The 17,611-nt window shown below is 40.5% G+C and overlaps 1 protein-coding gene across 7 annotated transcripts in view; it reads left to right on the forward strand.

The window, feature by feature from the left end:
- robo1 (roundabout, axon guidance receptor, homolog 1 (Drosophila)) overlaps positions 1 to 17,611 on the forward strand; it is a 1,363,953-nt gene that overhangs the window by 1,213,568 nt on the left and 132,774 nt on the right. For 6 of the 7 annotated variants that reach the window (XM_039745862.1, XM_039745859.1, XM_039745863.1 and 3 more), the window contains one exon: positions 9,876 to 9,884. The exons of the other annotated variant lie outside the window; for it this stretch is intronic. In XM_039745862.1, the coding sequence (XP_039601796.1) occupies positions 9,876 to 9,884 (9 nt within the window). The remainder of the gene's footprint in view (positions 1 to 9,875; positions 9,885 to 17,611) is intronic. 7 annotated transcript variants of the gene reach the window in all.

The raw sequence follows: 17,611 nt of genomic DNA on the forward strand, positions 1-17,611 counted from the left end.
CTCTCTTCACCAACAGATGCTGAAGGAAGTAATCCTCTGACGATTCCCAGACCAAAAGACCAGCCAATGCTCTTCTGTACATTCGAATAAACATAAATGTGTCTCCAGAGAATTCAAATGTATCTAGGCCTCCAGCACTGGTCAAAATGGAGTGCAAACTGTAAGCATTTGGACTACTGGCCTTTATTACTGCCTGCTGTCCCATTGTCCCCATGCATCTCATTGCATGACCCAACTCCTCTTGACCATATGCAGGGTATGTGGCTCAATAATACATTCTAATTATTTTAAATTCCTTGAGTGACTAACTTGGCAAATCTTAAATATATAATGTTTAACTTTATCAATCTTTCAGTAATGCCTTATGAAGTCAGAACATTGTATTTGCCCTGTATTGCCCTTAGGCATGCTGAGTATTCTGTTCTTGTAAGTAGACACACACAAGGATAGGTATATTTATTTTTCTTAAATGGATGGATTTTAAACCTGTAATTATGATTGAACGTCATAACAACTGATAAATATTATACTTTGACAGTATTACGCAATAGACCTCAATTTTACAAGACAAGCAATTTAAATCGTAAATTAAACACCTGATACCTCCTGATTCCATATATTTTAATAATACGCCTTATACAGCACAACATGTTTAAGTTAAGAATTAGTTTCTAATAAACAGCAAATGATCTCTAAAATCTCAATTTTAAATTCCGCCCCACTTGATGTCTTTGTGAAGTTTGAACACTCTTTCCACACCTATGTTATTCCCTTTGCAGTATATTCCAAAGATGTGCAGTTTTTATTACTGTTTTATTGAACATTTGCCTGATTCATTTTTCCATGGTGACTAACAATGTAAGAATTCATTTGGGGGGTGATCATGAGTCAGCCTGAGCCCAAAATATTACCAGGTAGCCCCAGGTGTAATGAAACAAGACAAATGAATGTCAAAGGGGAAGTTTAATGGAAGGAGCAAAAGAGCGTATAGTCCCGGCAAAATATTAAAATCTAAGCCACAATGCAAATGAACGTCCACGGCTAACCCATAAGGTGGCTCTCCTACATAACCACTACAAAATAAAAAAAAACGCTCCTTCTCACTTCTTTCCCCCACCCCTCTTACACCCCACATACATGTCCATGCCTCTCACTTATGTTTAGTTTTCGGTTTATGGTTTCTGTTAATTTTGAAGTAGTTTAATGTGTGTATTATTGTGAATACCTCTTTAATATGGTTATGTTTATTATTTAAGATGTATATATTGTTAGATCCACAAGAGGTGGAACCACCATTAAATCACCGTTGAGGGCCTGTATATTTCAGGTTCGGGTGACCATTTTTGTGGAATTTTCTGTAATTTTTGCTATTGAATATGTTTTACTTAATTGTGTTGTTTGGCACACTCTTTTTGCCCTCTTTTATTTAATTGATTAACTAGCCTCCCCGTTCACTTTGCTCACCCTCTCCTTAACCCCTCGGCCAGTGCTATGAGCCAGCCACTTCGTGTCTCTGTCGCTCTCGTTATGAAGAGGGGGGCTGAACGCATCCCAAGGAGAAGAAGTCGCTCCTCCTAAACCCTCTCTTAAACGGTGATACAATGGGAAAGAAAGATAGTTTTTTTTTACCTCCTTTTTGCTCGATCATCTGCTGGTTTGCTACTGCTGCCGTGCCACATGATCTGCATCTCGCGTGGCACACTTCTGTCATATCACCTATGTCCATATATTCAATCTCTTTTCACTTTTACCTTTTCATCAATATCGCATTGAATTTTGATTCTGTGTTTGGAATTATATCATGACAATGCAATGTATAACTGCCCGTGAGTGAATATCGTTTCTTTCTCTCTTCAAGAAATGTGTCTGGCAATAGCATTCACACAAATAAGAAATGGTTGAACCGTGTACGTGCTTGAAATTTTCTCATGCACCAAACAACAAATCTTTTAATTCTCACGGATACGCCTCTTCATTGGGAAGAAACACTACTTTTTTTTTCCCTGATGGCAACACAAATTAGATGATCTATAAGTCTCCGACTTAAAGCTTAAATCTGAACAATATATTCGATCTCTTTTCGCTGTTTCCGTTATGTCACCAAGTAATAATTTCCATTTGTTTGCGCTAATGCGACCTTTACTGTCATTTTTTTGACACTTACGAATTTTCGTACTTCCGTTATCTCTAACCGGCTCTGCATGTGTATCGCGCCAATGTTTTTGAATACTTTACGACGTTCTACTTTGTCATCTACTCTTTGTTTTATTTCCAGCTCCAGGCGAGCTTAAATCTCTTGGCACAAAGACTCATCTCACAGGGATTGGAAAGTGTTTCTTTGAGAAAATTTTTTTATAATAGAGAGATTATATTAATTATAAATAAATTCTTTATTTCTAAATATTTTAATTTGCCTTATCCTTCCAAACCCAGGGTTTTTACAGTTTCCCTCAATTCACTTGAAGGGTGCTGTTTTGTTTCTGGAATATTTATAATTATTTCTAAAATGTTTGATCCTGAGACCCATTTTGGGACTATGCAGGCCTAGACGTTACACTGGAGTTTGTGGTCAGGCTGCCTTGGGTGAAGCCTGTGCCACAAGAATGGACAGGAGACATAAATAGGTTTAGGGCAGCCAACCGTATATTATTCCCTGGCTACAAAAAGGTTGGATTTTGTGGAGTTGTGTCTGGTTCAAAGTCCAAAACAGAACTGATGACGTGTGGCAAAAATGGCGGCTTTAAAGGTTTAAGCAGGAAGTGACGTCTTCACAGGAGCAGTGACGTTGTCTAGACAGGAAGTGATGTCATCACGGGCACCAGAACCCTGTGGAATTTCCCTTGAATGGTCTGCAGATGACTGAGAGAAAAAGTCAGTGCGCCTTGCCACCCACCCCCCTGGTCAGACATGGAGTTGTCACTATTCGAGCCCTTTAGCTGCTTCACATGAGCATGTGTGTGACACCTGTTTTTCAGTTCCAGACCAGTGACTTACTGGTCAGCAAGTCACTCCTGCCACCCAAAAATGCTCAGCCAGAGCAACCGTCTCCAGCCCATGTTGAGCGTTGGCCATACACTCCTCTTCGGAGCTCTCTTCCCGGCTGCCTGCCTCCACTCATTCGCACTGGTCTCTCACTCACTGTTTTATTCCTTTACTTTTACTTTCTTTTTGTCTTTAAACCTTCAATATCTCCTTTCTTCTTGCTCTTCCTGCTGTCATACTTTGGCTTCCCTTTAAGCTACTGTGGGATGCTGGTGCAGCAATCATGATTCCAGTGCTAGCAAGAGACCAGGTCAATCCCACACGTGAATGTGAGATCACCCATTTCCACATTCGCCTCTGGAGCTGCTCTGCCACACTACCTACGCCCCACCCGAAATCTTGAGATGGCTGATTATTTATTCAATTAAAATACAAATGCCACAGACGCACTTTATTATAAGGGCACCCAAGAAATGACCTTGAGTGAAGGGTGGAAGAGTGTTTTTACAGTTTTTATTTATTTTTTTTTTGGTTTGGCTCACAACTTTTTAATGGTCCTTGACGGGGTGTACAGGAAACCAGGCCTCAGAGGGAGGTAATTATCCAATCCTCCAACGCTTAGACCACCACCCGGCTGTCTCTGCCCTTCATGCTAAATAATCACGATGCTCGCATATGTATTTTAACTTGCATGAGAAACTCAAACCCTCAGTTGAGTTACACGGTGCAACATTTTAAAACATCTAATGCATAGTTCTTTTTTTTTATGGGAATCAAACCATATCATTTAATTACTATAACAGAAATGTATCCTCCTGCCTGTTATAAGGCATTTATTTACATAAGTGGACTTCTTGAGCTGACTGCAAATGTCGACACTTTTCATCCACCATTGAGTGCATTTTATTTTAGCTTTGATCTTTTTATGCCCATTGGGATGTCAACAATCACACGTCTATTTTTCGCAACCCAAAATGGTTCTTATATTACTATAATTCATCAGCCTAAATCCTGGAACAAATGTTGCCTGTCTGATGGCGTAACAAAGCTATAATGAAAAAGCCCCCTGCGCCTATTTGTTTTACGATAGAAACAAATGTTTTATATAAGCATACTCAGACTTGGCCACTCACATCCACCTGTTTGTCATTAATTATATACATTACACAAATGCTCTCAACAATCTGGGTAGAGAGCAAAGAGAAGGGTTGAGTTAACGTGTGGAATGTTAAAGAATATCAGTTTCCAGTTTAGGGATAATTAATTTATGAAATATGTTTGTGATCAGAGGTAACAAAACAAGAAGTTGATTTCTCTCTATTTTGTCTTACGGTTCAGAAGTGTATATTGTGCTAGGGTACTCTTGTTTGTCTCAAGCTGCCTGGCACTAAATGCCCATCTTGAGAGTACAGAGCTGGCTAAAATGTCAGCAAGGTCTGACAGCAGCTGCTTCTAGGCCACTGGGGAAAGCAGTATGAGTACAGTTAATTAAAGCCATAGATATATCAGTTCACAGGGGATCCTTGATATGGTGTAGGGTGTCGGGAGAATGGCCTAAATCTAATGTGGGACGAGTTCCTGCCTGCTTATTCCCAGGGGTTTAGAAGGAAGGTCCTAAGACATGGTTGAGCCTTGTGCTTTCTTTACTGCATCTGCAAATATCTTTCACTCTGTGACTTTACAAGGTCATCTCCATGAAGGGACGGTAAAGTTTTTTGATGAATGTCATCCCACATGTAGGGTCCAGAAGTCTACGCTACGGTTTTTGAAAAAGCAATGGGAGGTCTGAAAATTGAAAGTGCTGCTTATGAAAAGGATTCAGGAGTCATAGTGGACTCGTCACACTCAACCTCCCGGCAGTGTTCAGAAGCCATTAAGAAGGTTAACAGAATGCCAGGTTATACAGCATGATGTGTAGAGTAAATTTCCAAGGAGGTTATCTAATCTCAAATCCATTGAATCGGCACAGAGGAGAGCATACAGGTTTGGGTAGAATTGTGGCAGACAAAATTTAATGTCAGTCAATGTAAATTGTTACACAGGTCATGTCAGGTCAGGTTGGGGAGCATGCACTGGTACGGCATGTTACCGCACCCACCACACGACGAAACAGCTTGGGATCCTGGTTGGCAACCTCCTAGGCAAACACACGGTGGTCCAGTCCCATCTTCCGGAAATGACCCAAGTACTATTAATTAAAGCCCTAGATATATATCGGTTCACAGGGGATCCTTGACATGGTTTTTTTAATAAACCATTTTTATTACCATGTATATCACTCTGGGCTTGTTAAAAAAGCAAACCACTTATGAATAAATTTAATTGAATAAATATACAGTACAATAAACCATTAGGGCGGCACGGTGGCGCAGTGGTAGCGCTGCTGCCTCGCAGTTAGGAGACCCGGGTCCTCCCTGCGTGGAGTTTGCATGTTCTCCCCGTGTCTGTGTGGGTTTCCTCCGGGTGCTCCGGTTTCCTCCCACAATCCAAAGTCATGCAGGTTAGGTGGATTGGCGATTCTAAATTGGCCCTAGTGTGTGCTTGGTGTGTGGGTGTGTTTGTGTGTGTCCTGCGGTGGGTTGGCACCCTGCCCAGGATTGGTTCCTGCCTTGTGTCCTGTGTTGGCTGGGATTGGCTCCAGCAGACCCCCGTGACCCTGTATTCGGATTCAGCGGGTTAGAAAATGGATGGATGGATACACCATTATGTTTACAAGTGTATATCCATTCACTTGCAGTTTACACATACATCTGCTTTGATAAAAGAAATGTGCATGTGCATCCATTTTGTTGCATTGTCTCTGTCATTCCTAAAGATGGTGATGCACAAACATTTGTAGTAATAAAATGCATTGCATTTGTCATTCCAACAGATGGCACATTACAACCATTAAAACTGCTTTTATGAATCCTATACTAAATAGCATATCACAGAGACATATGCGTTGCATTTTTCATTCCAACAGATGGCACATCACAAACACTTGTATTAATAAAATGTATTGCATTTATCATTCCAACAGATGGAACATCACAAACATTAACACTGCTTTTACAAATCGCATACCAACTGGCATGTAACAGAGACATATGCCTTGCATTTGTCATTCCAACAGATGGCACATTACAAACACTTGTATTAATAAAATGTATTGCATTTATCATTCCAACAGATGGCACATCACAAACATTAACACTTCTTTTACGAATCCCATACCAAATATCATTTAACAGTGACTTATGTGTTGCATTTGTCATTACACCTGATGGTGCATCCCAAACATTAACACTGCTTTTATGTATCCCATACATAATAGTAAATAACAAAGGCAAGTGTATTGTATGGTACACTGCAAACACTAACGAAGAGATTTCAAACCGTCTTAGACAGGTAGCACAGCTTGTATTGATATATTTATGTATTCCAATTTTTTTTGTGTTTATGTAATTATATATTTTTAAATGGGTGGCCCCCGACTTCAGCCTCCTGATTTTGAATCCTGAGCCTCTTTGCAGTGTTTGCACCTTCTCCCTTTGGCTGCAGAGGTTTTTCTTTGGGTACTCACACATCCCAATAACATCCACGTTTGATCAACTGGCAGTCCTAAACTGTCAGAGTTTGGCTGGGTTCTCATGTGTGTATCCTGTAATGGAGGGGTGTTTTGTCCAGGGTTGTTTCCCATCTTGCATATCATGCTGCCAGGATAGGCTGTGGCCCAGCAAGGCCCAGTAAAGAAAAAAGAAATGAAAATCTAAACACACTACATCATGTTAAAACATAAACAGAAGCATCATATTTATATATATATTATTTCAATATGAAAAATTCTAATGTAATATACAGTATATGTACTATTTGCCTTAAAACATCACATGAATTAAATATATTTTAAATAATACTTTTACTAACTATTCTGAAGTCTATGTAGGATAGAGTTTTCTTTAAACAATGTCCACCTTTAATGTGTCTTTCTTTTTCATTATTCCTAGCATTAATCAACAATGCATGGGAATTTGTTTTCACAACAAGCAAATGTCTGAATTAAACTATTCTAAAATAAATTTGCAATTTGCCTGCAATAACTATAAAAAGAGACAATAAATCCAGTAAGCCGTATATTACCCAGTCGTAAATATTGCAAGATAGATTTATTGCCCAGTAGTTAGTTTGGATTCTTTATTGTAACTTGGCTTAATTGGTTTAACCGCCAGAGGGCCTTTGGGAGTTTACATGTTATATGGAGGTTAAAGGATGTAAGTTGAACGCATGCAGACAGAGTTATGTAGTTTAAGGAAAAGTGTGCAAGCGCATCGCTATTCACTATTTTATGCCATACTAATAATCCCAAGTGTAACGATGCCACAGCATTTCAGTTTCTACAGCAGTTATAGTTGAAGTTTGGATTCAGAGGTGCTGTTTTTTACTTTGGTTTTGTCTGTAATTTTTCCACAGCACATATCGATGAAGATCACACATCGTCTATAAAGAAGGGTGTCTTTGGACCTTTGTTAAAGTATAGTTACGCCGATTATTTTATGAAGTCATTTTGTCCTCCAGTCAGATTGATTTTTTGTTCCTGTTGTGAGATTTTCACGTTGCTGGGATATATACCTTCTCTTTTTTGAGTTTATTGTCATGCGTTATAGTACAATGAGACTCATCCTTGTATGTCCTCCCACAAACTAGTGACAGGAGCCGGATACTGACAATTAGTACAAAACAATACAGTTGAAAAAATCATCTGTATATATGTAACATCCAACATCTATCTGTCTGTCTCTCTGTCTGCCTGCATGTCTGTCCACTTTTCACGAGAGAGCTACTTTAGATCGGCTTTTTTTCTGTAATTTGCTTGAACATTCCGGTTGATTTTGCAACTTCTCTTATCGCGCTAAGTTTTAGAGTTCGGTTGCGGCACCGATTTATTCGCACAAATCCGAGAGAGAGAGGCTGCAGTCTATGGGGAAGGGGAGGCAGGACTTCAGGAGTAGAGAGCCGGTCGGCGCCTTCCTCACTCACGTGCCAGCCTCCGTTCGAGTCGCTCTACCTCTCGCCACGTGTTGGAGCATACCTTGCCTCGGCATAGCTAGAGCCACCTGTTTGTTCAGCAGACATTATCTTCTACAGATTGTTTAAAGAGTAACGTTTGATGTTTTTGAGAGAGAGATCACAGCTACGTATGTTTTAGAGGGTAGCTGCTCACCTGTCAGAGCTGAACACGATCAGACACAGTGCCAACATTTGATGTTGGAGCGTACCTACCTTCCGCTTGGCCAGAGATACCCTGCCAACTTTTTTGCATTTTTAACAAACATAGCTACATTCTCTCCCCTGATAGCAAAACCAAAAATATTATATATCAATAGGCCCTCGGATATGAAAACTATCAATATAAATTCTTCTCAATACCAATTATTGATTTTTTTTTTTTTGATTTTTAAAGTTTGTGCAGTTTCACTATTATGCAGGTGGAGCCGCAGCGAACGGCTAGTACCTTTGGATACCATGTTGTTGAGGGTTTGCCTAAATGGACGAAGGAGAAAAACAGCAGAGCAGGATGGCACTCCTCGACTTTCTAAGGCACCATGTGTTATTTATATACAGTATCCTGAACAGTTGTTATGTGTAAATGTATGTTTAGGTGTTTTAGTGTGGCTTTTGTTCTCTTTGTATTATTGTTTTTCAGATTTTTATGTTCAGTCAGTTTTGGTTTATTTAGTTTTTATTTGCCTACCTATCTTCCCTGTTCCTTGTGGGTGGAGCCCCAAGAGGCGGGTCCATCCTGACATCACCACACCTCAGCCCACCCCCTGGTTATTTAGGTCAAAGGCAGAGAAGCACTCAGACAGGGTGCATTTGAAGTGGTGAAGTAATTCTTGTAAGTGTTATGTTTTTCTATGTTGGATGTTTTTGCTTTCCTGATTAATTTTTCTTTGTATTTAAGGATTTTGATTCTGGATTGTGATTGGGACTTGTTCGCTGAGGATTTCCTTTAAGGCTCATGCTTTTGCTTCCTTTTTGTTCTTTGAATATTTATCTATTTTTGAATAAATATTTTTGATTATTTTGTCGATTGTCTTTCCTTTGTTAGACATCAAAGATACTTTAGAATTGTTATAAGCATTTTGAACTCTAAAGCCATTTTTCCCATTTCTGGCCCAGCGTCAGCCACAGCCTCAGACAGTATTTGAAGAGCTGATTGGATTGGAGTGTGGTTTGTCTGGACAGACCAATGGAGATCCTGGCCTGCTCTGCTGCTTATTTTAAGACCTCATACCTTCTTCACTATAGTCCTGACTCCAAATCATGGCAACCTTAGGGGATCGAGTACCAGTGAAATTCTGAGCCAACATCTCCACCTTCTAAAGTGCCCTGCCTCCCTGGACTCAGGAGATACCGTACCAGCATGTAGTGGAACAAGTGAGAATGGACTCTGTCTGGATCAGCAAATATGGAGATGTCCGGGCTTTCTTCAGATGTCTAAGAGAGTAAAGGTGTTGGTCAGTCATTCTGACAATAGCTCAGATGTTCTGTGCTCATATCAGGTTATCAATGATCACAACTCAAAGGACATTAAAGCTGCACACCCTTCATGCCAGTTAAATAAACTTTAAGTAGGCTTTTCCGAAATAAAATTACATGATTTCCTTAAACCACAGCAGTGCTCAATATATCATGCTGTAATGGAGCTGTTCATTTAAAAAAGGAGAATTGTTTTGACGAAAGGAAAAAAATATGTTCTGCAACTGGAATGTGTGTTTTTATTCAATGATTGTTCCAATATGTCTCTCTGATCTTTTATATTATTTTCTGCATGTTCATGTTGCATGCCTTTTGTTTGTTTTTTGGTTTGCATTATTTCATCTACGTTCTTTTTCTGTTTTTGTTTTTAGTTGTATCTGGTAAGTTGAATTTTCATTCGTCACCTATTCATCACATTGACAGCGGAAAGAAGTTGTCAGATCCCCATCCTTCCATCATCTTTCTTCTCCTCCCACCAGTCAGCTTTCAGGTTTCAATTTTCACGAAAGGAAAGGAAATGCGGCTCATAATATGTGGGTATCTGGGAAAAGGTAAAAGAAAAAATATGTGTAGAGCATCAGCTTTCTTTCTTTCTTTCTTTCTTTCTTTCTTTCTTTCTTTCTTTCTTTCTTTCTTATATGGTGTCTGTCATACTGAGCAATATAACATCTTCTTTCTTTCTTTCTTTCTTTCTTTCTTTCTTTCTTTCTTTCTTATATGGTGACTTTCATAGTGAAAAAATATATATAAAGCTCATCTTTCTTTATGAAACAAATCCACAATTTTCTCTAGTCTTGATCAGAATTTCCAAGTACTAATAAGTAATTTTTTTCTCTTTTAAATAGTGTTTAATTGCCATTATGGCGGGGATTATTAATGTGTTTTGAACCATCGATAAAGCACAAACATGAACTCAGTGTTAATTTTATCTATCATTTGCTGTTTAGCAAAAGATGTTATACAAGATGGCTTAAAAAACTTAACAGTTTTAATGTCTTCAGTTTCAAAAAGGTTGACCAAAAGCCTCATTCTGAAAATTTGAACTGTAACTTAAAAAATGTTAATATTTAATGAGACAGGTTGCTTAAAACTTTCTTTAGTAGTTTTCTTCCTGGCAGGCTTCCACCACTACTTTGTATCCTTACGCTTTGATTTCTTTATTCAGCCATAATGTAGAGCCGTGGTCTCAAACTCCAGTCCTGGAGGACCACAGTGGCTGCAGGTTTTCATTCTAACCCTTTTCTTAATTAGTGGCCTGCCTTTGCTGCTAATTAACTTCTTTTGAATTCATTTTAACTGATTGCTCTTGAAGACTCCGACCCCTTAACTGTTTCTTTTTCTTTAATTAGCAACCAAACAATATTGAGCCAATACATGACCAGCAAACTGTGTCCATCACACAATGTCTGAAAATAAAGAAAGATGAAGGACTTAGGAATGATGATCTGCTCAGGTTCTCAAAACATTTGAACAGAGCTCTTAGAAAAGAGAAAATCCATAATTTAAGAAATGTCTGCTATTGTACAACGAAAGCAGCAACAAGCCATGGAATTAAAGAACGGGTTTAATTAACGACAAGAATCAGAGCCTAATCATGCAGCTGGTTGAAGTTTGAGGGCCTGCCTGAGTTGCTCTTCTGTTGGCTCCCTCATTCACATTTCATTTCTGTTTGGGTGCCATTTAAGGGAAACAATTCAGAGGAACAACGAAATTCAAGGGAACAAAACGAGTCAATTAAAATGAAAGGAAAAGGAGTTAATTAGCAGCAACAACTAGTCACCAATTAAGAAGAGGGTTGGAATGAAAACCTGTAGGCACTGTGTGAGTTTGAGACCACTGGTGTGAAAGAAGCAGATATCTTGTGTTTATTTTTGGATTTTTTTTTTAGTAAAATTGTATTTTTTGTTTTACTAGTAACCTGATTATAGTAATCCAGCCTTAATGCCAATTTCCTCTCTTTGTTTTAAGCCGTCTCAGTCTTTATGCAGCACCCTAGGTTTTCAAGGACTGTAGGATAAATAAATGGATGTTAGTCATTATATATGATTTATAATGGAAGTCCTATAGTTTCAGCTTTGGTCTAGGCCATTATCAGTCATCCCGAGCTATTATTCATTTTTATTCAAAGTTTCATCAGATGCTCATTAAAAAAAAAGCTCTGTGATGTATTGCTCAGTAGTCGACGTTCGTATTATTTTATTTTTAAGCTCCTTGCCTTCTCTTCCACTTATTATATGCTAGTGCTTGCTGCAGTGAAATAATTGCCTAAATGGGTTTTGTCATTTCTGAAGGACATTTGGAGAACACCGTAGACATTTTAAGGTCCGATCACATGTTTATGTTTTAATAATTCATAACAATTTTACAGCCTTACTTTTTTGAGATGAATTTCCTGATTTATGCCAAGGCTAACTCTGCAGCCCGTCTAATCTAAATGAGGTTTGGTCAAGTCTCGCTTGACGTTTCAGAACATCTGTTAGACTTTCTTCAAAAATGTGAGTTAAGTATAGTGTTGGCCGCAATGCCATACAGTGTCAATCAGGTGCATTGATGTGCGTCATAAATGTCATTTTTTTGTAGGCCAATTGAGCACTTACAGCACCCTCCACAATTTTTGGGACAAAGAGACACGTGTGTGTGAGTGTGTTTCCCTTACTATGGGCTGACGTCCTCTCCTGCCTTGCTCTCTGTTCTTGCTGGGATAGGCTCCGGCCTCCTGCTTAGTCCTGAATTAAAAATGGTATGGCTTGGTATGGTTAATGGATGATAGCAGTGGGCAATTAACCAGTTGATCCAGTATAACTGATGTAACTCTTCTTTTGCAATGGATTTTGAGAAAGTCGTTTTATCAGTGTGCTAAAAATTGTGAAGAGTTTTCAAACATATTTAAAGAAAACCAAGAAAGCATTCAATGTGATTTTGTTTTGGTGTTATGAAAATAATCAGCCATGACACACAAAAAAAGGTTTGGGGCCGCCACCCATATACTTAATTCCTGGCTGCAAAATGGCAAATACATGCAAAGTTGCGAACAGGTTTGAGTCCATTACAGAGGGAGGTTGTCAAGGTGGAAGTGACATCATCCAGGCCCGGAAACAGAAGTGACATCTTCTGAGAGTAGGAAAGGGACGGGACCGGAAGTGGTGTCATCGGACTCAGGCAGAATTTCCCACATTTGATCTGCAGGAATATCAGAGGAAAGATTAGTGCACTCCACCGTCCCCTGGCCTGACGTGGAATTACCTTTGATTGGTCCCTCTAGCTGTCTCCCATGCGCACGAGTGTGACAGTGTGTTAAACGGATCGTGGGTTGTGAAGCCCTGGGGCGCGTACAGCAGCCCTGACCCTGATACAGACAGACAGGACACAGGTTTTAGTCCACACAACACACAGTTTATTTATAAGAATTTTATTTTAATTATTAGAAAAGTTTATTTATATACTTTACAGCACCAAGGTAAAACATCAACCCAGTCCCTTTGCTGCCATCTCCAGTCCTTCAGATAGGCTTTGTCCTCTTCCTTCTGACTCTGGATGCTGGCGAGTGGCCCCTTTTTATAGGGCATCCAGAAGGACTCCAGATGCCCAACAAGCTTCTTCCGGCAGCACTTCTGGGTATGGCGGAAATGCTGCTAAATAGGTCCCCGTAAATGTCCATGCACCCCCTGGTGGAAACCGATGGGGCTGTGGTCTGTAAAGTACTCTGTACTACTCTCTCCCCAGCCCTTCCATAATCAGGGCCTCAACCATCCGCCACTGGATATTAAGCCTTTAAGTATTGAGCTCTTAAAGGCAATGCCATTAAGTAGAGACTTCTTTGTGAACTGTGTGAAATAAGTGAGTCTAACCCTTTAAGAGAATTACCCAGAGTGCTGTGCAGTTCACCTGATTGATGAGTCAAGGCAAAGGAGACATGGAGGAGAGGAAGAAGCCGTGTCTCGTACTGTGTCTGATTGGCAGTGGCGACATGATTAAGCAGGTCAGAGAGTCAAATATATTTGAGTAACAGAGCGTGGGTAAACGGTGCATCACATTGCATAAGAACGTAAGAAATTTGACAAATGAGAGAAGATCATTCAGTCCATCAGACACATTTGTTTAGTTGATACCTAAGCTGCCCCAATACAGTATCTCCTCCGGATCCTTCTTAAAGGTTCTCAAGCTTTCTATTTCAGCTGTGTGTCTCGTTGGATTGTTTCGGATTCCAACATCTGTTTGCACAAGAAGTGCCTCTTTATTAATTACTAGTCGCCCCCCGCGGCTTCACCCATGTAGTAATGAAAAAGGGCAGTGAGGAGTGCCCTAACTGACTCCCCACTCCTGACGTCACGATTCCCCATGCCCTCCGCCCACAGCCTCTGTCACAGATTAGCGCAAATATATATCACTCCTGCAAGAGAACTATAATTCCTAGCGCAATGAGAGAAGTCACAAAATCAACCAGAATGTTCAAGCAAATTCTAGAAAAAACACAATCTTAATCTGTTAAGTAGTTCTCTCGTTCGCTAGCTAAGCGGATGTAAGATATGCCCTGAGGCTGACGTGTGAGTGAAGCGGGCCCCGCCCCTCGGCCTGCTGCCCCTCTCTCGGATTCGCACAAATAAATCGGTACCAAAAACGAATTATAACACTTAGCGCAATGAGAGAAGTCGCAAAATCATTTGGAATGTTCAAGCAAATTATAGAGAAAAACACGATCTAAATCTGTTAAGTAGTTCTCTCGTTCGCTAGCTAAGCAGAGGTAAGGTATGACCCGAAGCTGCCATGTGATTGAGGAGGGCTCCGCCCCCCTCCCCTCGACCTGCTGCGTGTCTCTCAAATTCACGCAAATAAATTGGTACAGCAAGCGAACTATGATACTTAGCACAGTGAGAGAAGTCACAAAATCAACCAGAATGTTCAAGCAAATTCTAGAAAAAAACACAATCTAAATCTGTTAAGTAGTTCTCTCGTTCGCTAGCTAAGTGGATGTAAGATATGCCCTGAGGCTGACGTGTGAGTGAGGCGGGCCCCTCGGCCTGCTGCACCTCTCTCGGATTCGCACAAATAAATCGGTACCAAAAACGGATTATAACACTTAGCGCAATGAGAGAAGTCGCAAAATCATTTGGAATGTTCAAGGAAATTATAGAGAAAAACACGATCTAAATCTGTTAAGTAGTTCTCTCGTTCGCTAGCTAAGCAGAGGTAAGGTATGCCCCGAAGCTGTCATGTGAATGAGGAGGGCTCTGCCCCCCTCCCCTCAACCTACCTCTCAAATTCTCGCAAATAAATTGGTATCGCAAGCGAACTATGATACTTAGCACAGTGATAGAGGTCGCAAAATCAACCAGAATGTTCAAGCAAGTTCTAGAAAAAAACACAATCTAAATCTGTTAAGTACTTCTCTCGTTCGCTAGCTAAGCGGATGTAAGGTACGCCCCGAAGCTGCCATGTGAGTGAGGAGGGCTCCGGCCCCTCCCCTCGACCTGCTGCATGTCTCTGAAATTTGCACAAATAAATTGGTACCACAAGTGAATGAACTGTGATACTTAGCCTGATGAGAGAGGTCGCAAAATCAACCAGAATGTTGAAGCAAATTATAGAAATATCATACAGAGAGACAGACATTGGATTTTATATATATAATATATATATATATATATATATATATATATATACTGCTCAAAAGAATTAAAGGAACACTTTTAATCAGAGTATAGCATAAAGTCAATGAAACTTATGGGATATTAATCTGGTCAGTTAAGTAGCAGAGGGGTTGTTAATCAGTTTCAGCTGCTGTGGTGTTAATGAAATTAACAACAGATGCACTAGAGGGGCAACAATGAGATGACCCCAAAACAGGAATGGTTTAACAGGTGGAGGCCACTGACATTTTTCCCTCCTCATCTTTTCTGACTGTTTCTTCACTAGTTTTGCATTTGGCTACAGTCAGTGTCACTACTGGTAGCATGAGGCGATACCTGGACCCTACAGAGGTTGCACAGGTAGTCCAACTTCTCCAGGATGGCACATCAATACGTGTCATTGCCAGAAGGTTTGCTGTGTCTCCCTGCACAGTCTCAAGGGCATGGAGGAGATTCTAGGAGACAAGCAGTTACTCTAGGAGAGCTGGAGAGGGCCATAGAAGGTCCATAACCCATCAGCAGGACCAGTATCTGCTCCTTTGGGCAAGGAGGAACAGGATGAGCACTGCCAGAGCCCTACAAAATGACCTCCAGCAGGCCACTGGTGTGAATGTCTCTGACCAAACAATCAGAAACAGACTTCATGAGGGTTGCCTGAGGGCCCAAATGTCTACTGCGCCTGTGCTCACTGCACAGCACCGGGAGCTCAATTGGCATTTGCCATAGAATACCAGAATTGGCAGGTCCACCACTGGCATCCTGTGCTTTTCACAGATGAGAGCAGGTTCACCCTGAGTATATGTGAAAGACGTGAAAGGGTCAGGAGAAGCCGTGGAGAATATTATGCTGCCTGTAACATCGTTTAGCATGACTGGTTTGGTGGTGGGTCAGTGATGATCTTGGAGGCATATCCATGGAGCGACTCACAGACCTCTACAGGCTAGACAACGGCATCTTGACTGCCATTAGGTATCAGGATGAAATCCTTGGACCCATTGTCAGACCCTACGCTGGTGCAGTAGGTCCTGGTTTCCTCCTAATGCACGACAATGCCCGGCCTCATGTGGCAAGAGTATGCAGGCAGTACCTGGAGGATGAAGGAATTGAAACAATTGAATGGCCTTCACGATCCCCTGACTTAAACCCAATAGAACATCTGTGGGACATTATGTTTCGGTCCATTAGGTGCCGCCAGGTTGCTCCTCAGACTGTACAACAGCTCAGGGATGCCCTCATACAGATCTGGGAGGAAATGCCACAAGACACCATCCGTCGTCTCATTAGGAGCATGCCCGACGCTGTCAAGCATGCATACAAGCTCGTGGGGCCACACAAGATACTGAAAAGCATTTTGAGTAGCAGAAATTAAGTTTTTGAAAAATGGACTAGCCTGCCACATCTTCATTTCACTCTGATTTTAGGGTGTCTACACAATTGAGCCCTCTGTAGGCAGAAAACTTTTATTTCCATTAAAAGACTTGGCATCCTTTTGTTCCTAAGACATTGCCCTGTCGTTATTTGTATAGATATCCAACTTCATATTGAGATCTGATGTATCTAATGTGTTTCTTTAAAGTGTTCCTTTAATTTTTGTGAGCAGTATATATATATAATCTGAACAATATATACAAATGCATTATAACGGTATCTAGCAAATTAGGATTGTCGGTTATACCATGATATGGAATGTAAAAAAATTGCCCACTCACTCCTAAACTGTGTCTTGTGATGGACTCTTTGGTTCCTGCCTTTCACCCAAAGCTGGAAGCACAGGCTCCATCTACAGTACCTGTGACCATGAACTGAATAAATGGTGCATGCCCTGTGATCTGCAGGCATCCCACCCAAAGTTATTTCTTGCGTTACACTCAATGCTTTCATCATTGGCTCCACGGTCACAAAAGCTGAATTGGAATGAGTGGTTTTGATAACAGATGGATAAATTATGTAAACATAAGTGCCCTGTGATGGACTGCCACCCTGTCCAGTAGTGGTCCCATGCTGTTATGATATATTGGACCTCCCTGCAAACCACAGCTTCATTAATGACTTTTCATAATGGATAAGTGGTGCGCATAAGTGTATCGTGTGATGGAATAGCGTCCAATAGAGAGTTGGGTTCTAACTTATCCCCAGTGCTGCTGGGAAAGTTTCATTACATTAAATTGGACAAACTGAATCAGAAATACAGTAGGTTACACATTTTATACCACCCCTGATTTAATATTAAAATAAGAAAAAGAGTCCTCATCAGAGCAGTCCTGGAATCAGCCTGAAAATCCATCATTGAGAATCAGAATACACTTTTCAACATGAGCGTGAGTGTCGATGTTCAGCGCTCCATTAATGGCCCCGAATTAGACTCTACACAAGTGACATTGTATCTTGACATCATATTTACTAGCAGATGAAGTTAGCCATTAAATCTGCATAAATCAATTTTTTTTTTTGGCCTGAGCCAGCAGCACTTCGAATGTCAG

This window comes from Polypterus senegalus, chromosome 2 (genome assembly GCF_016835505.1).
Source record: "Polypterus senegalus isolate Bchr_013 chromosome 2, ASM1683550v1, whole genome shotgun sequence".
In the NCBI taxonomy this organism is placed as follows: domain Eukaryota; kingdom Metazoa; phylum Chordata; class Cladistia; order Polypteriformes; family Polypteridae; genus Polypterus; species Polypterus senegalus.